At 37.3% G+C, this 24,573-nt stretch overlaps 1 protein-coding gene across 5 annotated transcripts in view; it reads left to right on the forward strand.

The window, feature by feature from the left end:
* Positions 1-24,573, forward strand: part of JPH1 (junctophilin 1) — an 82,809-nt gene that overhangs the window by 32,645 nt on the left and 25,591 nt on the right. For 4 of the 5 annotated variants that reach the window (XM_064650735.1, XM_064650725.1, XM_064650744.1 and 1 more), the window contains exon 3: positions 22,644-22,762. In XM_064650735.1, coding sequence (XP_064506805.1) covers positions 22,644-22,762 — 119 coding nt within the window. Of the gene's footprint in view, positions 1-12,408; positions 12,542-22,643; positions 22,763-24,573 lie in introns of those variants that run through there. The other variant, XM_064650762.1, reaches the window with a different exon arrangement.

A 24,573-nucleotide genomic window follows, 5' to 3' on the forward strand; every position in this document is an offset into this window, starting at 1 on the left:
TAAAAACTTGAAAAAAAGCTTTAGTGATCTTATGTAGATGTTAGTGCCCTGTGATGTTGCTTTGTGTAGGTCTTGCAATTTCTGTTGCAGCACTGGATTGGGGTTTCTTTACTGATTTCGTTGGGTTTTTTCCCCAAAAATTATGTACATTAATATAAACTCAAGTCACATTGCTCTCTCCCTTTCTTTTTGAACCAACTGTTTTGTTTTTATAATCCTGGCACGAGAGTGGCGCACCTTCAACCAAAGAGGTGAGCATTGATCTCCACAGCAGAACTCATCAGTTTGGCAACTTGTTCTACTGATACGTAGGTAGAACAGATTGAAACTGGAAGCAGGCACACCCACCATTCAGGTTTCACACTTTCCGAGCTGGTGTTCTAATTACCAAAAGAGACACAAAGGATGTACAGGACTACAAACTCTGCCTTTGGCAGTGTTTTCTGAATACTGACCATAAAGCTGTACTCATCTGTATTTAAATGCATTAATTTAGAGCTTAGATTCTTGACAATTTCTATGACCTGAAACTTATTATCACACTCACATAAGTACAGATGAGAGAATTTGTTTTGAATATGTCTCGGAGCATTTCCTTTAGGCAAGTTGAAGCTTCCTAATGTTTAAAGTGCTGCCGAGTACCTAATCTGTACATCAGATTCTCTTCTATTCATTTTGAGAGGATCTAAGTATTATTTCTAAGCATTCAGATTTTTACTCCTCATATCTAAACACAGTATTGCTGAGCTTCATAATGTTCTACTTCTGATCCCTGTGTAGTGTAAAATGTGAGCAGTTTAAATATCCCATTTTTCCAAGGCACTTTGGGGATAAAGTGTACGTGCTGCAGAGATGGGGTAAAAGTATCCAGTTAAAATAATGAGTGGGTAGATGAGCTTAGTGCCTGCCTGAAAGGCTCAGTACCCAACACAGCTAATGAAGACTCCAGTGTCATTCAGTTTGCTTCAGTGGCTGCTGAACAGTTAGTTCCTGGCTGTGCTCTTTTCATCTTGATATATCTGAACTGTATGGACAATACTGAAGATGACTGAAGTAAACTTCAAGGTGATGAAAGTTACAGGTGTTGAGGTGTTCTTGTATGCAAAGAGAGGAGAGGGGGGAGCAGACACGGGGAATGCAGTTTCGTTGCATTGTATTTATACACATTCTTTCTCTGTCACACAACAAATGATGTATAATGCCAAAGAAACTTAAGAAAGCACATTTAAATAATATTTTTTAAATTATTCAGAGCAGCGATAATGTTTTGTTGGTACATCTGTAATCTTTATTTCTTTTAATAAAAACTATTAGTTTAAAATAAGTTAATTATATCATTTAGGTTTTCTTTTAATACATGAATTACATTACTGAAAATAACCAATTTATATTTTCTATTCATTGGTATTTCACTGGGATGTTTTATTCCTCATTGAGACAAGATTTTCCGTGATAGGTTATGCTACTAAGGAGAATTTTTAATTAAAATCATCCCTTTTTTTTACCGGTACTGAATTTCTTGTCCTTGCCAATAGGACTAACATATGATGTTGAATGCAGTGCTGTAATACAAAGAAACACAATTTTTCACTGCATATTTTATTGAAAGAGCAGAATACATCGCTAAATCTGAGGATTTTCAGCCAGTACTGTTTACATGTGCAAGTAGGAAGCGATGATGCACCCTTCCCCCTTTATTGTTGAGTGGTAAATTGTTGCTATGGTGATCGTTCTTTCCATCTCATCAGCTATAACCTGGTTTTCCACATCAACTGAATAGCTTCAAGCAAAGCATGATCTTTATTTTTTTTGTATATCAGTTAATATTGTTTTGCTACATAGTATTGTCTTGGGACTTAATGTCAGCATCAAGAGGCAGTGAATATAAGCAAGATAGTTCTAATTCTGTTGCACATAAATCTGTTTACTCATTAAAACAATCTTCATGTAGCTGCCAAAAACTTTCAAGTAGATTTATTAAAGGAAGCTTATTTTTGGTGCATATGGTTGATTATTTTCCTTTCATTATTACAAAGACTATAAGCCTTTTTAGTAAATATGTGGAAAACTTGGTAAATCTCTGAATAATGTCTCAGTTAAGCAATATGTTGTTTGTTTTCTAAGGTGATGAAAACAGGGTAGTTCTAGTAAAATTTCACTGGGCAGTTTTATCTTCTTGCAGTGTAAATTGGTACACGTGGTTCAAATGAAGAGAGATGCCTGCATGGTGGTGAGAGTAAGCCAGGTGACCTGTTGTAGAGTCACCAAAGGGCAAAACAAATGAACGTGGTCTGGATGTGGTCCTGTGCATATACACAATAGATTTGTGTCAAGAGAAAGGGCAGAATGAGCGTGTGGGCCATCAAAATATTGCCTTGAAGCAAGAGGTGCCTTCTCTTATCACCACCACCAGGTTTTTCAGGAAATGGGCCAGGTGTAATGGCAAACCTTGGAGACATAGGTGGGACAATGCTGTATAGCATGATAAACAGGGATTTTTGAATAACCTCTTTGAAACTTAAATTGATGCTTTTAAAAGACAGTGTTTATCTAAGCTCATATATGTATTGTTCATTCCAATCAGTCTTTCCTATTCATCTAAGATGTGAAGCATTTAAAAACATAACCATATTCAGTTCTGGTCTGCATTGCTAGACAGCATATGAGCAACTCTGTGTTTCTGGTTTCACTCATGTTTCAGTATATTTAATTTATTTTTTTCCCTGGGAACTTTTTCTGCCTGCATTATTCATGCTGTTTTAAGTTGTGTGTCATGATCAATAAGGGAGCAAGATCATATCTGTCTGTTAATTACCAAGAAGACCTGAAGAATAGATAAGGTTTCTCAAAGACTGTTCAAGTCTATCATTTCATGTAAAAGCATCCTTAATTATCATGTACACAAATGCAAATAATAGTTTCTCTGATAGTCTTTTTGGATTCTGTATAGGAAAGAGTGTTATTCATGTCTCAAATATTGTGCTGCCATGGGCAGACTTACTTTTAGATGTTTATGACCTATGTTTGTAGTGAGGGATGTTTTGCTAAAGAATATCAAAGATCATCTCTCAATAGAGCAGTCTCTTAAAGGATATGATGAGAGTTATAGTATAAACATAAATGCACTATCTATGGAGGCAAACTAGGAATTAGATTGATATTTCAAGTAAGAACAGTTTCTTTTCACATTGTAAGTCTAGGGGACAATATCTTGAATTACTCAGATCTCTTGGAACTACTTACGGCATGACTACCAAAGTACTAATCCTTTTGGCTAAAACACAGTTCACTAAGTAGCCTGACAGTAAGTACGACGTGGAAGTGAGGAATGCCATATTTCCTTCCAGCTGCAGAGGATGAGAAGTAAGTTACTGAGAAAGCATACTGTAAAGTTGCCTGAGCCAAAACATCCATTACAGGGTTCCTGTAGTAACTGTTTGCTTTGCCCGACTTTATTAGTTAGTATGGTATTTCAGTTGTGAATCTGCTCATCTTAGTTTTAGGAGCTACCTCATTGCTTTATTTCCCCTCACCAAATCTGTTTGATAATGCAAACTGAGCACCTGCAAAAGAATATATCAAACCCTCTGAGGCATGAAGTCCTTGCACATATTTCACAATCACACGGAGAGACCAGAGAAAGACATTGTTGTCATGTACTGATCCTTTTTTTGTTGGGGGAGGGATACAAACAATTTCAGCATTTGGAGCAAAAACTGTGGTGAAAGAGAAGCAGCTGCTCCATGTTTTGTTGTTGCATTTTCTTGAGCAATGTTTCCTACAAAACCAGAAATAATTCATCTCTGAACAGGAGCAGAATAACCCAAGGCTCAGTAGCCCCCAGTGCCAAAAAAATAGCTGAGTAGTCTTTATACCAAGCTCTTTATTTAGTCAAACTTCTCACTTCCTTACTTCTTACCCAAAATCTGTGATTTCAAGTATGTTTTTAGCCTGTAGTACCAGGAATCAGTACCAAGAATCAGCTGCAAACATGAGACACAGACTGATCTGAGTGCAGGAATGACTGAGACTTCAGGAAGAGAAGATAGTTCCTTTCAGCTATGCTCTTCCTTAGATTTAAACATACGTGAAACCATAGCCTTGCTTTACCTGAATTTTTTTTCCTACTCAGTCCCTTAAAGGGATCTGGTGTGTTCCTTTGTTGTACGAGTGTAATCAGGAATTCGATGACCTGGAAAAATCTGTTCAGGCAAAATGCCAAACAGAGAAGAGAATCTTCTGAACAGTAGGACTGTGCACATGGGATCTGGTATTTCTTTCTATATTATTTCCCTTTATAGAAGTAGCAGGGGTTTTTCTTAATTTTTCTTGCTGTTTTTTCTGAAACCATGTCCACATTTATATATCACAAAAATAGTTCAATAAAAGGCAAACATAAAATCAAACCCACATTTGCCATGTAAAAGATAACTGTTCTCCATTCCACTCAGATGTGTGAAAGTGTGCACCAGGTGCTTTGTTTAATTCTACTTGTTTCCTGTAGTCAATATTCTGTTTATTTAACAATTCGTTAATTCAAATAGCTAATTCTAAATTCTTCTGTATGTAGTGGTAAATAGACTTTGTGGCTGATATGTAAAAAATATTGCTTTTAACCTATTGCTTGGTGGTGTTGAAACAGATTCGAAAATACAGCTACAATTATAAGTTCTATATATGAATTTGTTATTTGTGTAAAAAACTTACCAGTTAAAAAAAATTACAGTTTTGATCATCTTAAGGATGAATGTGCTGGCAAGGAAACAGCATTCTCTCATATAAGGAAAGACAGACAAAGAAACTGTTGATGCTTGACAGAGAATATCTATTTCTGTAGATTGAAATGCATAGCTTCAAAAACAGTTTAAGATGGAAATTATGGTGTTTAAAAAAAACCAAACACTACCACCACCCCAAAAAAAAAAACCCCAAACACATATAAAACCCTCTTTCCTTCTGGAACCATTGAGAAGAATTGAATTTTGTCTTCTACCTTAAGTGTCAAGGATGCAGTGTTTTGTCTACATGAATGTAGTTCTACCCCTGAACAGAGACTATCCTTAATGCTTTTCTTGCCTTCAGAATTCACAAGGAAAAAACCAAAAATGTCCCATATAAAAGATCATGTGGGTACCAAGGAATTTTCTAAGCTCTGTTGTTTATTGTTTATTTTTTTATATTATTGGTAAAATTTATCTGACGATACATTTTTCAGATTTGCAGTTTTTATTTTCTTCACCTTGACTCAGGTTTCTCTACAGATCTTCTGAAGTACTTCAATTTCTTCCATCTGTCCACTGTATAGCAGTTTGCTGTTTTCACAGCTTAATTACTGCTGAGCATGTTTTATTTCCTTACTAACCTGTTTGTCTTCTTGCCTTGTAACGTTTCTGTTCTCTGACAAAAGCCTGACACTGTTAAGAGGCAATACCATTGTTCAGGGAACTTGCTTAAACAACATATGCTTTGTTCCTTTTAAGCACTCTGAAAAAATGTTGTCTGAAGGATAACAGAGAGAAAAACTGTTAGATCTTTCATAAATATTTTCATCTGAGATTAATGGTACTGCTTCTGTGTTCCACAGCCTTTCATCACAGCAAATCATAAGAGAGAAACATGATTTGCTCCATCCAAAAGCATTATAATAAGGGAAAGAAAAATAAGTGTTTTAATTTTAAAAAAAAAAATCTGATTTAGAGTAAGTAAATCAACAGACAACATGGAGATTGTTCTCCTTAGCTAAATTACTTTTTAGCTATGTAAAATTTCCTGTATATAAAATATTCTGGATTAATTATTCAGGATTCCCTCATACACTTCCAGGATAACAGTGCCTTTTCATAGTGTGGTTTGAAAGTCCTTGATGCAGAAGGCAGTTGGCTTCATAGATTTACGCAAACTAACTGTTATATTTTACATGTAAAATAAATCTTATTCTGGAATTATTTTTATGTGTAGAAAGAGACCACTGAAGAGAATAGATGGATAGCATTAGTACTGATTATTAGGTATTATGCTCTAGTAATTGACCCAAGTAAAATACCTTTTTTTATTTAGTTTAATTCAAGGACAGATGGATACCAAACATCTCTATGAAAAAAAAAGTAAGGGTATTTAAGTTTCAAAATTCCAAACTTCACCTTGTCAAAGTTTTTATGGCTTGTGTTAGATGTAATTCATACTCTTCAATGAAGAGATATTGTAGGAGGAAAAGTAATTAGCTGGAGGTGGACTCTTCTTTGCTTAATTATCCCATCTCCAACAGGGCTAAATTCAGCTCTGACATAACACTGGCAAAAATCTCATTCACACAGCAGCGGCACTGCAATACATCATGCTCCAGTCTCACCAGATGGCATTTCTTCTTCAGGTGTGTGTCACTCAAGGTGTGTATACACTTCTGACAGGCTAGACGAGGGGAGCTGTTTTGTTTGGTTTTAATTGCAGCATATTTTCTGCACTACACCCAGCTTAGCCTTTTTATTCCTCCATTGTAGGATAGCAAAGTACAAGATGCGTAAAGCTTCCATGTAAAAGGATAACATGAAGGGATGTCCTTGTTTCCCTCTCATTGTGAGAGAAAGTGATGGGTATTAAAAATACTTGTTTTCAACTCAAACATTACCAAAACCTTTGAGAATATCCAGAATTCTAACTCTGCCCTGATCTATTATTCTCTGGTTTGGATGCCCACAACCAGATATTCATAAGCTTTAAATTTAGTCCACCTTGCAACTAACATGTTTTTCCGTGCACAAGATAAAAAAGTCAACATTTTTTTTGCAAGGGAAACTGCATGTTCAGATATTTCATACGGCTGCCCTTATCTGCTGTAATTCACAATATGTGAGGTTGATGACTGAAACTCTGTCTTCTGCAGCAGCTCATGGCCTCATCAAACCTTAAGCAAGTTCCAGCATTTCTATCTCAGGCAATTAGTGTCCATTAAGTACACTACTGAGAAGACTAATGCCTGACTGCCATAGCAAAATGTCACAGAATAATAAGGCGTTAGCAACATACTGATGCTCTTATACCCTGCTGAGGTATAAAAATTTCAGAATGACAGCACCAGTGATGCTCTCAACATGGGAATCAGTAGCCATAGTTACTGCAGCGTGGGTCTCATTATTGATCCCAGTTACAGGGAGATAGATGCACTTAATCTGAATTTGCTGGATTTGATATAGCAGCTAGCTCAGATACAAAGTGTAGTACCAAGTGCACTTAAATCTATACAACATTCCTGGAAGAGGTTTGGTTCTCTGGTCTTTGCCCTTCTTACTCAATAGGGATCTGCTCGCCTGTCCTCAGTGTTCTACCCAACAGCAACTTATTTGGCATCTTATGGGAGTGTCCTGTGAGTGATGCTCAGGACTGACTGAGAGGGGGCAGTTCAACTGTCCTCCAATCAACTGCTACCTCACTTTTTTCAGACACTGTCTTTTAGGAATTGGTCTGCACCAATGACAGACGGGAGTCTTACCCTCTCATGATCTGAGGCTTTACCCTTGAGGAGTGTGTATGTGGAAGAACTGGGTCTCGTGGCACAGGATTAATGTGTCTGGAGATTCAAAAGACTGAGGCACACATGGACGGTTAACATCAGGGAAGTCAGAGCATGTCAGTTTCTTATTCATGCAGGCTCATCTTGCACATTAATGAGTGACTTCTAAATTCCATGAGAGCACTGGAGTAGACACCAGCCAAAAAGATGAGATTTGTTGAGAGAGGCAAGAAAAAGAGCTTGAATATTTTTACAGTGACTCCAGCTGAGCCTCCAAAATGGTATGAGTTGTACAGAGGGATTCTGTCAAGTAAAAGCACACCTAAGGAGAAAGACCCCAAGGCCTGTGAGGAAACTGTACCTCAACTTTTCACAGCTGTTTGGCTGACTGCTACGTCTTGCTGGCAAGGTATCATCTTTTCATATAGGGTGGGATGACACCTTATTCTCACAACAACAAATAGGTCAATTTTGGTGAAACAGAAGTGTCCACTGTTAGCCAAGTAGCTTTGCAGGAAGACATGGACGCACTGGATATCCTGACCATTCGTGGTGTAACGGAACAGCACCTCCAGGCACTCTGGGGGAAGGGAGACCTTTTTAGAGCTCATAGTTCTTCAGCATGGAGATTTGGTAGTGTATACTCACCAAAAGAACTGGGACCTCTTACTCTGGGCAATGGGGGAGCAACACAATTGCTCTCTAACACAAGACTGTACAGTTGCCAAAAAGAGTTGTCCCAGCATTGCAAACAGAGCCTTATGACAAATGTTTCTGGGGTGCTGCTGTGGAGTCAGCCTTCCTTTTTCTTTGACATGATTCTTGTTTCTGAGACTACCTCATAGATTTAACAAGAAAGCAGATAACTGTTTTTAACCAACACTAGAAAATATGATTTCTCAGACTCTTACCTTGCTCTGTTCCCTCGAGACTAATTGTTAGGACCTCAGATGGCTGAGTCCTTCAATACAGTTTTTCCTGACTAGTCCATTCAGTTTCAATTTTCCATGCCAGAGACAGCTTTTATTTCTTTACCTTCTCCAAAGACTTTTTTTCTCTGTGAAGTCTTTTTCAAACAAAATTGACCCTCTTGTTTCGTGTGAGATCTTTGAATGAGGGTCCTGCTTTCTTGGCTCTGGGAACTGTGTATTTCCTCAAGGTAGATAAGAAAGGCGATTTCTTTCCTGTCCTTAAAAAATACAAAGTTCTCCCCATACTATCTCGCTCGTAAGCTGGTAATATTTGATTTTATCATACCATGTTTAAAGTAGTAAGACTGATACACTGTTTCTGGCATTTTTACAGAGATAGTGCATTATATACCTAAAATTATCAGTAAAGGGTGCTGCATCTGGAACTTTTCCATGATGTTCTCACTCTATAAAATATATGATGTGTTAAAAGAAGGAACCCACTTATGTTTTTACCCAATCAGCCAGATGATTAGAGAGAACTAATCATGCAGTGATTCATGTTGTGACCTGCATGCTTTCTGTCCAGATATTATGGACTTGAACACCGCTGCCCTTTGAATTGTTATTCAAACCCATTAAACCTGAGTAAAGGGTATAATTTTTCTCCCCAGTGATCGCTCTTTTAATGTACTTACAGAGAGGTTGAATTTCTGCACATAGAAACTCTGATTAAAGTACATTAAAATCCTCGACCTAAGAATTCCTAAAAGCTTTCTTTGTATGTCTGCCCATTCTGTGCAATTCCACCTTGATCGTCAGGTAGAAATCTAGTTGCCATATTGACCCTTCTAAAAGAGGTCGTTTTGTATCCTATTTTCTCGGTATTTCAATAATCAGAACAGTGCTTTGCTACTAGACAGGTCAGCCATTCACAAAAAAGTAAATTGCAAGACTTTATAGCTGGACTCAATTTCAAAAGAGTTAGAAAAAGAAACTGCTAAAAGCAAATTTCAACCTGTGATGAAGGATCTCTGCATAATTTCTTGCAAACTCACCCATTGCAGTACATCAGCAAGTGTTTTCAGCACTGTACTTTGTGGCAAAAGTTTCCTTTATCTCAGCAGGCCTTTCACTGTACGTCAGTCTCACAGAGAAAGAAATGTAATTTGTTTAATACGATTGCAGAGTAAGTCTCTACTTGTTATCAAATGACTTCTGCTTTCCAGTGAGAAATCATATTCCATATACATCCACTTGCTGCCGGAGCAAGCTCCTGAGGGAGCAGCAAGACTGCTTTATGGAACAGACCCTGACATTTTGTTAAATAGCATGATGGGAATCTAAGCATGATGGGAGGTCACATTCCTTGTTCAGTAGACATACACTTCATCAATAGATCTAGCTGAAATTCTGACAGTAGTTTGTTGAGGGAGAGATTTTTATTACTGTTATTATTTTGCTAATTGTGTAAGATGAGTTAATCTTGCAGTGATCATCTTGAATTATCAAATTCTTCAAGAAAGCATGTGTTTACTTTCCCTGTCCTTTCAGTGGCTCTTCAAGTATGTCCTCCATTCCTCCTTAAGCCCCCAGCAATGCAGGCTTCAGCATGACTGAAGCCTTCCCTGTTGATGACCTTTGTATTTCCCCATGGGATTCATAAAATATGTATTCAGGTGACGGTGGATCTGTATGGACTCTTGGAAGGACCAGCTTGTCTTGGTATACAACCAAGCAAAATAAGTTGGTTTTTGGGTATTTTAGCCCAGGGAAGGGAAGGCTCCAGGGAGACTTTCTAGTGTCCTTCCAGTATCTAAAAGGGACCTACAGGAAAGATGGGATAAGGGACTCCTTATCAGGGAGTGTAGTGGGAAGATGAGGCGTTTCAAACTGAAGATTTAGGTAGGGTATTTTTAGGATAGATTTAGGTTAGGTATTAGGAAGAAATTCCTTACTGTGAGGATGATCAGATGCAGTAACAGGTGGCCCAGAGAAGTTATGGATGTTCCCTTCCTGGAAGTATTCAAGGCCAGATTGAATGGGGCTTTGAGCAACCTGCTCTAGTGGAAGGTGTCCCTGCCCATGGCAGGGGAATTGGAACTAAATGATCTTTAAGATCCTTTCCAACCTGAACCACTCTATGACTCCGTGATTTAAGATAATTCATCCAGTCCACAAGGTTATTCCAGGACACTGGCTGTCCCAGGATTTATCGTCCCTTTCCCTGCCAAGATGCATGGCCTTGACACAGTGAGGCTTTTTTAATGTCCTCAAGAAAAATAGCAGGTGAAAATATTTTCCTCTCACTCGCTGGTGTTCAGACCCTTGCAGTTACCACTGGCTGGCAGCAACATTAATTGCTGTAGTAGCAGCAGTTACTCCTGTAGTGTTAATTTATTGAAGACATGAAGAGTGCAGAACTTAGATGGGTGTCTGTTTAGTAATGCCCAACACTTCTGGAAAACACTGCCATGTGCGTGCAGCATCATTACTCAGTGCAGGTAGAGCAGATCCGGTGCTTCTGGCAAGCTGTGGTAGCCCTGCTATGCAAACAGAAGCAGCATTGGCCTTTCTCTGACACTCGTAAAAGCTCAGATACCTGCAGTTTAGAAAGGTAACTTATTTGTAATAGTTTACCAGGAGATTAATTTTTGAGGCTCGGGGATTGCTTGCCAATCCCGATCTCAAGCACCAGATCTCAAGACCGGCCCTTAGTAGGAATAGCTTTTTGGTGGGAGGGGGAGCACATGGTAGTGCCTAATAGGAGATTCTTGTCTTAGCAGCTGCTCCAGTGTCACAGTCACGAGTGTCAGTAAAACCCATCAACCTTTAGATAGATGTGGAAAAAATCTGATAAATCTGTGTTTGTGTGAAGAGAGGACAAGGAGACGTTAGAACTGATTATTTTGGGAGTTGTTTCCTCCTTCATAGCATGCAGTGGTATTTACGCTTAAATGCTGCTATTAGTGATGGAGAAAAGAGAGTACTTGATTTTTAGAGGAGACTGGGAGAGAATGTTAGGGCTTCAGACAAGGCCTGTAGTAAGGGGGAAAAAAAAGGAGCAAATAGACCATGACCAGCGCTGTTCAGAGGGTCCCAAAACAGTAGACTTCATGAGTCTGCAGAAAGTTGTTGCCCTCGTGAATGGTTAGTGCTAAATATGTAATACAACAATGAATCCTCAACCTTACCATGCAGATCTGCATGACTTCAGCTGAACAAAGCAGTCAAGGACCGCTCTAAGCAGGAACAAATAGGCTGCTGTGAACACTCAGCAGTCTCTGGATGCCACAAAAGCCTTCTGGGCATCTAGGCAAGATCATCAGCCCTATGGCAACCAGCAGAGAGCAACATTCCTGGGTTTTCAATTTTTCTGGTGCTGATAGGACATGCTGGTTGTTTATTCAAAGTTTGTGTTATTGGCAGCCTTGTAGATAGCTACAGAGGGTAAATATATACATAGATGTTTATTGGAGGGGGGTATGTATATGAGAGAAGGTTATTTTAAAGCTGTTAGCTGCATTTGTCATAAACCCAGGTTTTGCATTTCCTTCATGCTGGAGATAGCAAAACCTGTGAAATAGCTGTCAGCTGCCCTATATCTGAAATGATCTGATGTTATTTTCAATCTGCAGTGCTCTTCAGTTAAGAGGAATTACATGTTTACAGATGGAAGGATCATCAAAGTCTTTCTTTGCTTGTTTAACCTGTTCAGTCTCTTGATGTTTAATGTATAATATGAACAACTGGATTCATGTCTGCCAGCCTGGAGAAAAGTCAAATCAGATACAATTATCCCTGCACTTGTCTTTAGTGGAGAGCTTACGCCCTTTGTTAATTAAGCTGTTCAATTATAAGGTATCGTTGTTTTCTGTTATTCAGGTATTTCTGTGAATTTTTATAACAGTTATCTTTACAAAACTGAAAATGGAAGAACTTATTCCAGAATGGTTTGCTAGACATTTTTCTATCGGTACTATTTTCTAGACATCTGGCACCTAATCAGGGAACAGAAACGAATCATGCAAAGAAAGGTAAGCCCAATTTAGTCTTGGCTCTAAGATTGCTGAGGATACAAAAAGTAAATTTAAACACACATTGTTAATGCCTTTAAAAGGCTGAAAATACTGCAATATTGTTTCCCCACTAGATTTTAAGAACTGTGATTGAACTTTATTCCGTGGTCTGTGTATCCTTTCTGTTCTCATTAGTTTTGAAGATTTCAATTCCGTACTGTTTCTGTATTTCGAGAAAATGTCAGAAATAAATGTGTGTTTTACAGCTTTTGTAATAGAGAAAACCAGATAAGCACCAAGCCACTAAACGAGTAGTAGGGACTTTTTACTTAGTATATTTTCCTCCATCAAGCACAGTAATGAAGTCTTTGGGTTCAGGTGCTAAAACTACAATATAGTAAGTTACAGACTGCCAAAGTCACTTAGGAAAAGCATGAAGCATGGACCTTGAACTATTTATGAATGGGGAGTTCACCTTGCACTTTTTGAAGCCAGTAAAACCCACAGAATTTTAAATATTTTTTCATGTTTTTCCTGTAATATTCGGTAATGTAGTTTTCATGCAGCAAATGTGTCGCAAGTTACATATATATTAGTATGTGAAAAGAGATCAGATGCTGGTTTCATATTACAAATTTTACTCTACAAAAACTTTGGTATTCTTTACTAGAATATCTCTAACACTGTGGACTTGTCTTTGCTTGAAAATAAAAGAAATTCATAAAAAAAACCACATCAGCTCTGTATAGGGGAGAGATAAGAAATAGGCATTGTTGTGGATGACATTTGACGTAATTTTCCTGAATAAGTTTATTGACTAATAGAGCTTCCAAAAGTTTTCTAAGTAGAACTAGTCTAACAAAAAAAATCTAAATAATGACATCTGATTTCATATTTTCTGATTTTTTTACCTTTTAAAGTAATTGAAAGTGGTAAAAATCAAAACACTGAAAAAATGAAGATAATGTTTTTAATGGAAAAAACAGTCCATTTTTATGCCAAAAAAAAAAAAATCCTAGTCTCTTCCTGTAAGCTGTTCTTATTTTTCATCTAGCTGTACTCCTGGGATGATGATTTGTTGTTGCTTTCTTATGCTTAGAGTGTAGAGTAGCTGCCAGATATTGATGTTGATGATAGCAGTCATCATACCTACCATTTTATTTCATTTGTCCCAGGTGGAGAACAGTTTTTTAAAAATATTTGTGCTGGGGGAAGAGCAATGCACTAAACATACCTTAGAAATTATCTAAGCAAATGATCACAGTGATCCATGTATTCCCATTTCGTTGAGCAGGATTGCCTTTTCTGTGCAGAATCCTTATTACATGGAGTTGTTTTTCCGTGAAGCTTGTATTTTATGATGAACGGAAGAGAAACTTATTTAATTTCCTTTTTGTTTTCTTTTTCACTTAACTATGTCATCAGGAGCATCTGAAGCTCAAGTGTGCATCTACTTTTTTATGCTTCCAGCTAGATTCAGAAGCTCTCTTCAGTGAAACAATATAATTGGCTTTAGTGATTGGAAACAACAAATTGTTTGCAGCTATTCCTTTAGCCCTTTCAAAAAGGAACCTCTCCTGTCTGCAGGAATTAATATTATGGGGCCAGGAAGCTGGAAGAAAATATTGCTCACTAAGTAGACTTGGTAATAAAATAAGATAGAATATAGTCTGTCCTATGAAGCAAGATGGACAAATATCCATGTAGATTTATACTTTTCTCTAGATGTACTTGATATTTAAGAGGCATGAAAAAATACTGTCGGTGAATCACCATTGGCAAAAATGAGGGAAAAAGCCCTAAGAGCATAGTATACAGAAGTGTATTTTGTCCAAATGTAAATTTTCCCACAGGAAAACTTGCATTCTGCTTGAAGTGATGCTGCTCATCTTGCTGAAATTGAAGACCGTGCCATCTTTAAGATTTAACGAAGTCGGTGTCGATCTTTTCTCACACGTAACAAGCAATAAGACAAGAGGGAATGACCTCAAGTTGTGAAAGGGGAGGTTTAGACTGAATATTAGGAAAAAATTTCTCACCTAAAAGGCTGCCAAGCATTGGAACAGGCTGCTCAAGAAGTGGTTGAGTCACCATTCCTGGTGGTTTTTAAAAGACTTGTAGATGTGGCGCTCAGGGATGTGGTTTAGAGGTGGACTGGGAAGTACTGGGTTAATGGTTCAGGTTGATGATCTTAAAGGTCTTTTCCAGCCTAAATGATTCTATGATTTCTGTGCCAGTGCTATGGTCAAGTACAATCAATATGAAAGCAAAACTCATTCATTCAAACTACTGACAGAATGGTGATTAAAATTGAGTATATCACATGAAGAGCTACATCCTTTATTCAGGGGCAGAATATCTGTCACGCACATAAATAATGCTAGGCTAGTGGGACACCTAAGGTTATGGAGAGTACCATGTAAAGCAACTTCTCTAGTGATGCTTAACAGCAATTTAAAACCACTGTCAATTCAGACATCTGCATGTGACTCTTTTTCCAAAAAAGTGAACCGATGTGAGGGCCTGGAAGACAGACTAGGCTAGGGAGATCGAACTAATCTATCTCTATTGTTAAAAGTGGATTTTCAGAAATACCTTCTTTTGAGTGTGCTGTCCTTCATTAACCTAAAGTCTTTCTGAACTGCTGTGAATATGTGTCTGGTATTACAGAAATCAATACCTGGGCACTCCTGAGTTGCTGAGCTGTTCTGGCTTTGTTGATATGGACCATAGAGGTCTAAAGGAGAATGCAGACAGGTTCTGATTCTTGACATAAGAAGGCAGCTGATTACTCAACAAACACATGGATTGGTGTTTGCCGTAAGAGGTTTCATACATTTGTAGGTGCAGCAAGGAACATTCATGCTGACTGCTGCAGAAGTGTAACATCCACACAGTTCAGAAGTCCAAACTGTAAATAGTTCAAGTTACTTATTTTTAATGGAGTAATGGGTGTCTCCACTGAGATGATCAGAGCCCTTATGTCAGATGTCTAAAATACCTAATGTAAACAGCTCCTAAATCAGCTAATCTCACTTCCTGTAAACAAAGGACTATGTCATTCTTTTCTCAGAAAATGGATTAAAGGGGACATTTATTACAGTGCCTAGTATAATTGCAAAAGCTTAAAAATGTCCATCTTTTTCTCTTTAGATTATACCTATAACATTTTAAGGTTGACTGTGCCCAAATTCAACTTCTAATTGTTGGATAAGATAAATCTTTATCTGAAACACTTCTCCCCATTATGTCTACCACATATTCCACTGTCAGATACCCATGTGTACACAGTAGTAAGTGGCTTCTCAGTGTTTCTTCAATACGAGGCTCAAGAAGTTTAAGTCAAAAAGCTTGTCTTTTTAGAACCGAAATTATTCTGTGGTGCTGACATTTGTCTTTCCTTCTTGAGATGTAGATGAGCTGGGCATCGTTCCATTAGTGGTTTTATGGATGCTGGATTATGTAGTACAGCAAGAACAAATTCCTTAGTTTATACTTGATTTTCATCGCTACATGTATTAAGATCACATTAACCCTTCCTTTTGCATCAGTATGTGAGTTTAACCAGCATGATATTATATTCCTTCTGTGTGATTTTCCATGCCCATCTCCCACACTGCCTATATTTTTGTGTTTCCTAGTGTTCTGTTTTGGCGCACTTGAACACAGTGGGGTTTGGAGTTGTTATCATTGAACTTCGTGTTACAGTAAACTGTAGATTACAATAACTTAAGGTTACAGTAAATTGTCCTTGAGGGTTTTTAAGAATTCAGAAGTTGTGTAATCTGCCCACTCTACCATAATATGTTTTAGCTTGTATTGAGACATTCTAAAAGTAAAATACTGAACAACCAAAAACTAACTCCTAATGTAAAATGCACATATCAACCCTTTTCTTTGATGTCTTCTGCATTAAGCTTTGAAATTTATCAGAGAGTTAGCTTTTAATCCATTTTTATGTACTTTAATAATTCCATGTAATTTATGCTGTTGTTTAATTACTTTGCCATAGGGTGCAAAATCAGAAGCCTTGAAAATAGTCCAAGTATGTTAAATCAAGGCAAACTAGATAAGGTATAGGACCCATAATCTTTACATGTGTATGAAGTGTCTGGCAAAATACTTTGTTAAAGCATGATGCCTGGCACAATATACTGTTAGCCTGTAAATCTTTATGGATGAAGACCCAGTTTATTTATGCAGTTATTTATGCCTAAGACTAATATATTACTTACCAGTCATTATCCCCGGGTTATTTTTTCAAGTACTGAAAACAGGTTGGCCATTTGCCGGTTGTACGAAATTTCCTCAGTTTTTCAGGAGTCGTTAATTGAAGGTTAGTATTTTTTCAGTTCTTGTAATATGAGTTAAGACTGAAAAATATGAGAAATGGATTTAGGCTGTGAAGGAGGAGTTTTCAGAAGCAAAATCCATTAGGCAAGATGATGCGGATCGATGTGTTTGCATAAGAGATCTGCTTATGCTTCACTAGATCAGACTTCACTGGTAGTACCAAGGTAGTCCAGTTCCTGAGTGAAGTCAGTTCATGAAGAAGGAGTGGCTGGTTGAGATTAAAATTTAGCAAAGCACAAAGAAGATTGATGAAGTAAAGCACTTAAAATTGAGTTCAGACTCCTTAATTGAGGACATATATCTCATTTTGTTATTTCAGTCTGTAGTTTAGGAGAACTTTAGGTTTCTCACTGACATGAAGTGCTTGTATTGCATTATCTGGAAGTCCATGTTTTTCCTCTCTGTTTCTCTCAGAGATTCCCATTTCTTGCTGGTATTCAGTGACCTACCCTCAATTCTGAGCTATATTACAGCAATGAGTTGTTGAGAGTGATGAAGCCAAGAGTTCCTAGGTAGCTCTACATAGTTATGCATGTATGTATTTTTATTCCTACCAAAGCAGAATATTGTTTTTCATGCAGTATTATCACTGAAATAAGCTGAGGAGGATGGTTAGCACACTTGATAAATGACACTCTCTCTTGCAATGTTAAAAAGTGCAGAGATGCTAGATAATTACTGAACATTCATTATTGATATATAATATTAGAAGAATATGGAAATGAAATGGGGACAAGGAGAAAATTAAACTACCAAAGAACTTTGCTTAAAGTTTTCCTCTTCCTCTCAGCTCCTCTTTTCATGGAAATGCTATGGATCTCTGTACTAATTTTACCAGAACTTGGTTTTGCAGAATTGAGCCTCTGACAGATAGAAACAAATATAAAAATGTTAGAAAGTTTCATACCTGGAAAAAAACCCCCAACAGTGTGTTCTCTGCTTTCTGGAAAAATCACTGCATTTTAGAGTTTAGGAAGGTGGGATTGTGTTTAGATAATTCCAGTTTCAAAAGGGATGATAATGGGTAGTAACCACAATAGTTAATGTTAACAGACAAACCTGATAGCTGTCATTAATAAAATATATCTCTGAGGACTTCTTGTAGGTTTGGCCTTTACTGATTTTTTTTTTTGCTTTACAATATAGAAATCTGTTCATAAGTAACATTTTAAATATTAATGGTTTAGGATAATTTGATAGCATAATTTGATTTCATATAGTGAGCAAATAGAAAGCAAAATTATTTTTATAATTTTGAGAAATAGGAAACAAGCTCCTGGAAAGCTTTATGCTGGGATCACTATGTTTAATAAAATCTGAAAAATGAAACAGTAAACATATGTTGCTTACATTTTTAGTTGACTCTGAATAAGGCATCATTACAAGTGCATTGAAGGATACCATGGAAATACAAAATAATCTGGAGGGTAATGGACAGTTCTAAATGGGTTTTAAATTTAGATAAACATTACATAATGCATTCCAGGCACATGGCATTATATATAAGCATTGTTGCTGCAGAATGGGAGATAATACTGCTTAAGCTCTTCAGCCCTCAGTACTCCTCCTTCAAGTCATTTTTCGCATATAAGTAGATAGAAATCTGATCACAGTATTGCTGGAAGGGGAGACTGCTTGTAGGGAGCCTCGGGCTCTGTGCTTGTAATTTTTGAGTGTAATTAAGATGATGTGTCCGTGTTTACCTACCCAACCAAGCACAGAAAAGAAAGGTCTCAGTAAAGAACAGTTGTCCCACAGTCTAGAAAGCTTAAGCTTCTTTCAGAATCAGACCCTGATATGAGTCTGAATACAGTTTCTCACAATACCAAAGTTACTCAGTTAGCCATTGGTCCTCCAGCCCTCCATCACTGACAACAGAGAATGATAAATAGAGGGACTCCACATGCTGCCACATGGTATTAAGACTCTGCATGAGCTATAGGTACATGTTCCTCCTTAATGTAAATACAGTTTGATTGCTGGCACATGTAACACTTAATTTTGCCCCTGCCTTGATTGAATTTACCACCACTGTGGACTCATTACTGAAGTGATAGGTTGTCCCTCTAAATATGAATTGGTTTTGGTAAATAATTTTTATATTGATTTATTTGAAAGCTTTCAAACATGTGCTTGAGACATCACGTGGAATGTTAATGGTATGATGACACTTTCAAGTAGAAATACATGGAAAACCACATGGTAATTCACAAGTTAGTAGTGTGTATTTGCTATTACAGTTACTAAGAATGAATTTTACAAAGAACTGCCTGTTCACCTAAAATAAAAAAATTTGTTAAAGGTCCTTTGCTGTGCATTAGAACCTGAATGAAGCATTGCAAAGCAAGTCACTTGTTTTCCTGTACTGCTTTGCAGTCTGCTTTGCTGCCCACTTCCCTGCATAATTTCTGTTTTGCTGCTGAAACTTCAGATCGATCCTTCCTGGAAAATGTGTGGAACAAGATGAAAAGCCTGCTGCAATCTTTTTCTTGGCTGGGGGAGAGGAAAGGAGACATTTTGAGTTTTGCTTTCAAAAGTTCTCTTAAAGATCTCTTGTCTTGGCAAATGATGTAGAGTTCTCTGGGGAAAAAAAGTAGAAGGTGGTCATTCAAATGTGGGTCATTTTTACATGATATATCATAGACTTAAATTTCCGTGAATAATTGCTGATAACAAACAAAACTTCAAGACTTTACAGTGACAAAATTGCTCCAGAAATGAAAGGTAAAGAAGGCTTTCCCAAACTGCGTGAAGCATAAATGGAGCAAATGGATTCAATTTCTGCTTTGATAGTTCTCCTTTATAAACATTGTCATTCAAAACTAATATATTTCTTCATAGTTTCTGATAATAAAAGTCTGATAGTGTGGTGGTGGTCAGTGCAAGGCAAAATAAAGCAAGTACAAACAAAATGTAGTGTCAAGCAGCAGTAATTGTAAGCAAGTAATTTGAAAAACATACAGAGAAATCAAGTGTGGAAGTCAGAATAAAAAGACTCAGGAAATTAAATAGCAACAGAAAAATTATTTAAGTCTGACACTTAAAAATAAGTGTGCAGGAAATGAGAAAAAATGTCTGAAGATACAGTTGCAAATTGAGATGATAAAGGACACATTGCTGAAGTTAGCCAGTGAAGCATCCAAATGCCAAGGTGATAACTAGCAAGCAATGCAAATAATGAAGAGCCTGCATTCACAGGCAAAGCACATTGCTGCTGTTCTGTGGAAAAGGATCATCTCTGCTGCTTTCTCCTGTTCTTTCACTTTTGCCATTTGTCATCGACGATGCTTGTTGAAGAGGCTGTTGGGAAGGTGTCTCTGCATTGCCATGTGCACACACTCCTGTTTGGCTGGTTGAAGGCCTGCTCAGGAGCATAAACTGTTGTTCTTGTGCCTTACCCTCCTGTGCCTGGTTAGTTCCTCTTGCTGCGTCATCTCTCAGCACAGCACTGAGACTGCTCCAGTGTGTCGCTGGGACATGCCTTGGCAGTGTTCACTTCTGAACAGTCGCTCCTGTTCTGGTCTGCTGGAACTCCTGACTGTGAGGACAAAAGGGGCGGAATAGCAGGAAGTGCAAGTTGAAAAAAAGAGGTGTGAGAGAAGGCAGCCAAGGAAAGCCATGCTCATTTACCTTCTGTTCCCTTGGCTTCATCCTGTTGCGACTTGCTTTGCCCAGCTTCATGTAACAAAGTTACATGAGCTTTTTACTCATGTCACCATTTAATTCCTTTACTAATTCATACTGTATAATGGAACAGGATGTGTGATTTGCTTCTTGGATATAATAATATAGAAAATTCACAGACATCAGTAAATAAGTGTATTATCCTGGCAGTATGTCTTCCTGGTACTGGTCATTTAGTATATGAGGTTTTAAAATGTCTGTTGTAGCAGTAGCAGTAGTGTTAGACTATTTTTATATGGGAGTAGTCTGGTTGTTCTTTCATCACAAAAAGATGAGCAGTGTCTAGTTTATCTATGTGCAGACTACATTATTGTCTCACAAAACAATGTCCCAGTGCTAGGATTGCTTCATTAAGTTTATGCTACATAGACATAATTATGCAGGAGCTAAGAATAGCTCATCTAATTGAAAATAATGATTATAGAGAAAGAACGGGTTTGATAGCTGTTACTGAGCAAGCACATACCATACACCCATTCATGAACTGCACAGAACACATATGGCATTATACGGTGTGTTTGTTATTATTAACAGTTTCTTTCCTCCATCCTAAGTACAAATTGAAGGTGTTACAGCTTATTTGTTCATTATCTTTTTTTCTCACAGACCGAGAGGGACCCGCAAGAAGGCAGCATAAGCTGATATTTATCCAGTAAATTATGACAAGCTAAGCTTTGAAATAACATTCAACATTTATCCCCACACACATTTTAGGAAGGATGTAACTTAAATAAATCTTCTCCAGGCACCACAGATGAAACTGTCTATGTGGTTTTTTTATGACTGTGTTTATACTAGTACCCTAAGGGATTAAACATCCTTTTAGAAATGCAAAGTCTGCCGTTCTGTTAATCTCTTGATGCTCATTCTGGTTAATGCTAACTTTTAATTCTTACTTTGTCTAAAACACATAGAACTCTTCTTTATTCCTTGAAAATAAAACTGAATTTTTACGATGAAGTTGTTGAAAGTTTTAATTTATTTGATTGCTGTTGATTATTATCACCAGGCACACAGGATAAAAGTTGGTGCTACTGTTGTTCTCTTAAATAATTATTTTCTTACTTCAGTGTCAGTTTTCTACTAGAATGTTACGAGAAAAGGGATGAGATCATGAAATTTAATGTATCTGGTTTAGGAAGGTTATTAATATCTCTAGAGTCTCAAAAAATTCTGCTAGTTTGCCGTGTTTAGCTTTCCCTCTGTTTTAACGAACCATTTCATAGCTCTAGGCTGTGTGCTAATGTTGTGGAGGCACAGAGAGATCACTGTCATCAGGAATTTTTAAACAGATGACTGTTTGGAAAATGAAGTGGTGAGAGAAGATGGGACAAACCTAGATGCAAACCTGCAGTAACACAACTGTCGGTTTGCACAGTCTGGAATCAGAGGCCTTTGCACAAGCTGTTCTTGAGGCTTTTTAAGAAATAGTGAAAGGAAAAAAATGGAAGCAAAGGGCAGATTACTTTACCAGAGTATTCCAAACTGTTGTCTTGACTTCTGAAAAGTTGCCTTTTCAGATTGTTTTTGGATTTAAAATTAAGTGCGTTACAAGAATTTAAAACTGGTAATAAACTGTTGTTTATACAAATGCCTATTGAAGTGTCAAACACATTTTCTGTGCTATTTCTTTGCAACATGGTCTGATTGTAGAAGACATTTCCCATATTTTTGGGCCGACATACCTGAATTTTGCCCTTCAAAAGTTTTTATATGGCACCCAGCATTGAGCATTAACTTCGAAATGTTGTAAGGGTAGTAGCATTTGAACACCATGTATCCTGGTCTCACAAAAACCTGTTTAGGAGTCAGTGTGGTGGCTCAGTCTGACCTTCTGTACACTTTTGTGCACATTGTGGTAACATGAAATTAAATCCTAACCCCAGATTTCTGTCAGATACTATATGTTTTTTGTAATTTTAATTATAAGCTTGGGCTGTAATTGTGTTCCTGCAAGTAAGTGTGATTTCGAGGATGAGCAGGACTGAAGAGCTGAGAGGAACAGTGGTTTGATTCTGAAATACTTTGCTGATTCGCAGTTACTCACAAGCGGGCATAAGAGCACACTATACAGGATAGTGTGTGATAGTTGAGGTCCTTTACTCTCACATTCTTGATGCAACTGATAAAAGACTACTTTGCATAAAAACTGTTTTCTACTTTGTACAGAACCGCGCATGCAAGAGCTAAAGCTGATGCTGCGGATCAGGCTGCTCAGGCTGCTCGACAGGAATGTGATATTGCAAGAGCAGTTGCCAGAGAACTTTCACCAAATTTCTACCAACCAGGTAATTGTAGATTGGGGTTTTTTGTGGCTAATTGCTTTATTGCAGTGAAAAGATTTTGTGTTAAGTTAAAAGTGTTGATTTCATTTTGAATGTTATCATTTAAATGGAAATAATAGTCATCTCAGTCATGAGGAGTGTACATTGCTAAAGGAGATTTTGCTTTCAGTTTTTAATAATTTGCTAACTATAGCTTTGTATGAAAACAGTTGTGTGTTGAAAAGTACCAAGGATATAACTTCACCTCAGATTAATGGTTTATTCAGTATGGTGTCAAAGATAGACTTCAGAGAACATAAATCCACAGAAATTTTGGTTAATTTTATAATGCATTTATTAGTGGAAAGATCCTTAGCTTTTTTACTGTCCAGTGGAATTCTTGACGATCTGGGTTAGCTAAGGTCTGAATTTCGGTGAATGCTTGACCATACATAATCTGTGGGGGAATCTTTCTCTGTTGTGCCTGTGGTGCTCTGTGAAACATTAGTCCCCTATTCAAGCTATAATAGAATTAGGTCTATCTCACTTTTATCAGCGTCGCAGCTCATTTTAATCTGTCACGTGGTTTGAAAAGTTGTTATAGAAAGAAGCAAAGCTGATTTTGCTTTGTTTTTCTGCTCTCTTTCCGTGAAGCTAATATTTTTGAGTACTGCTCTTTAGCTTAAGATTGAATAGATAAAATGGAACTCCATTTGCCAATTTAATGTCTTTTCATGTCTGCCCTTTCTTTCACCTGTCAAATTGAGTTGAGTCATATCTTGTTATTACTTTTCAAGGACCTGCCAGCACTCATATGCTAATATAGATTATAGCTGTGAGATTCATTTTCACTTACTGTCATCTTCTGCATATCTTTGTTTCAGACATAACCTGCTTATTCTTAAATGTACCCATATAGTGAATGGAGGCTAATATCATGACCCACAAAATAAACACACAACAACATTCTTCAGCATTTTCTAAAAGTGCACCTATTCCCTTCAATTTTTATTTTAAATGACTACTGTATATAACTTGTTACTAAATCTTTACTGTCAGAAAGTTTAAAGAATACCTGTTTTTTTCTTTATTCCTAAGTACTTGTTTGTATTTTGGGGTTGGGGGGTTGGGGCACTCTTTTTTTATTCATTTAGTGCATAAGTCAAGGGTTGGCCACCTGATTAGAACCTTCATTCCCCTCACCAGTCTTGCAAACTTTCTTTGTACACATCCTGATGTAAATTCATCTTTCTTGAACATGGCAGTCCAGAACTGTAGGCAAAGTTCAAAAGAACTATTTCCAGTACTAGCTTTAAAACAGTATAAATATGTACCTTTCACTGTTGGAAATTACCTCAATACTACCTCCCCTGTGGATGTATATTAGTGGCCCATACTTCTATAATAATCAAGTCTTTTTCTTTTTTCATTTTCATTCTTCTATCAGCTGAAGAAATTACAGTTTATAGCAACAGGTCATCTTTCCAGTCATAAGTTAAGAAGTCATAGGTGTAGCCATGCAAAGAATTGAAGCATTTGGAAAGAAAGTATTTGAAAGCTGCCAAACCCTTGAAATAAAGAAATGGCTGGAGCACTCGAGTGAAAATGCAAACATCTGATGGTGTGAAATTTGACGCCAAGAAATTGCCCAAATCAAGAATTTCTCAGATGTCTTTTTTTACTTCCTGCCACAGGAAATGAAGTAGCATTGCTGACAAATTGGCTGAGATTTGGGGAGAGAAGGTGTGGGATCTTATTTTCCTCTCATTTGAAACTTTTATTCCAATTACAGAAGAGAAGAATTTGTATCACCTCTGCAAATGCAGCTGGATATG

This window comes from Pseudopipra pipra, chromosome 1 (genome assembly GCF_036250125.1).
Source record: "Pseudopipra pipra isolate bDixPip1 chromosome 1, bDixPip1.hap1, whole genome shotgun sequence".
Taxonomy (NCBI): domain Eukaryota; kingdom Metazoa; phylum Chordata; class Aves; order Passeriformes; family Pipridae; genus Pseudopipra; species Pseudopipra pipra.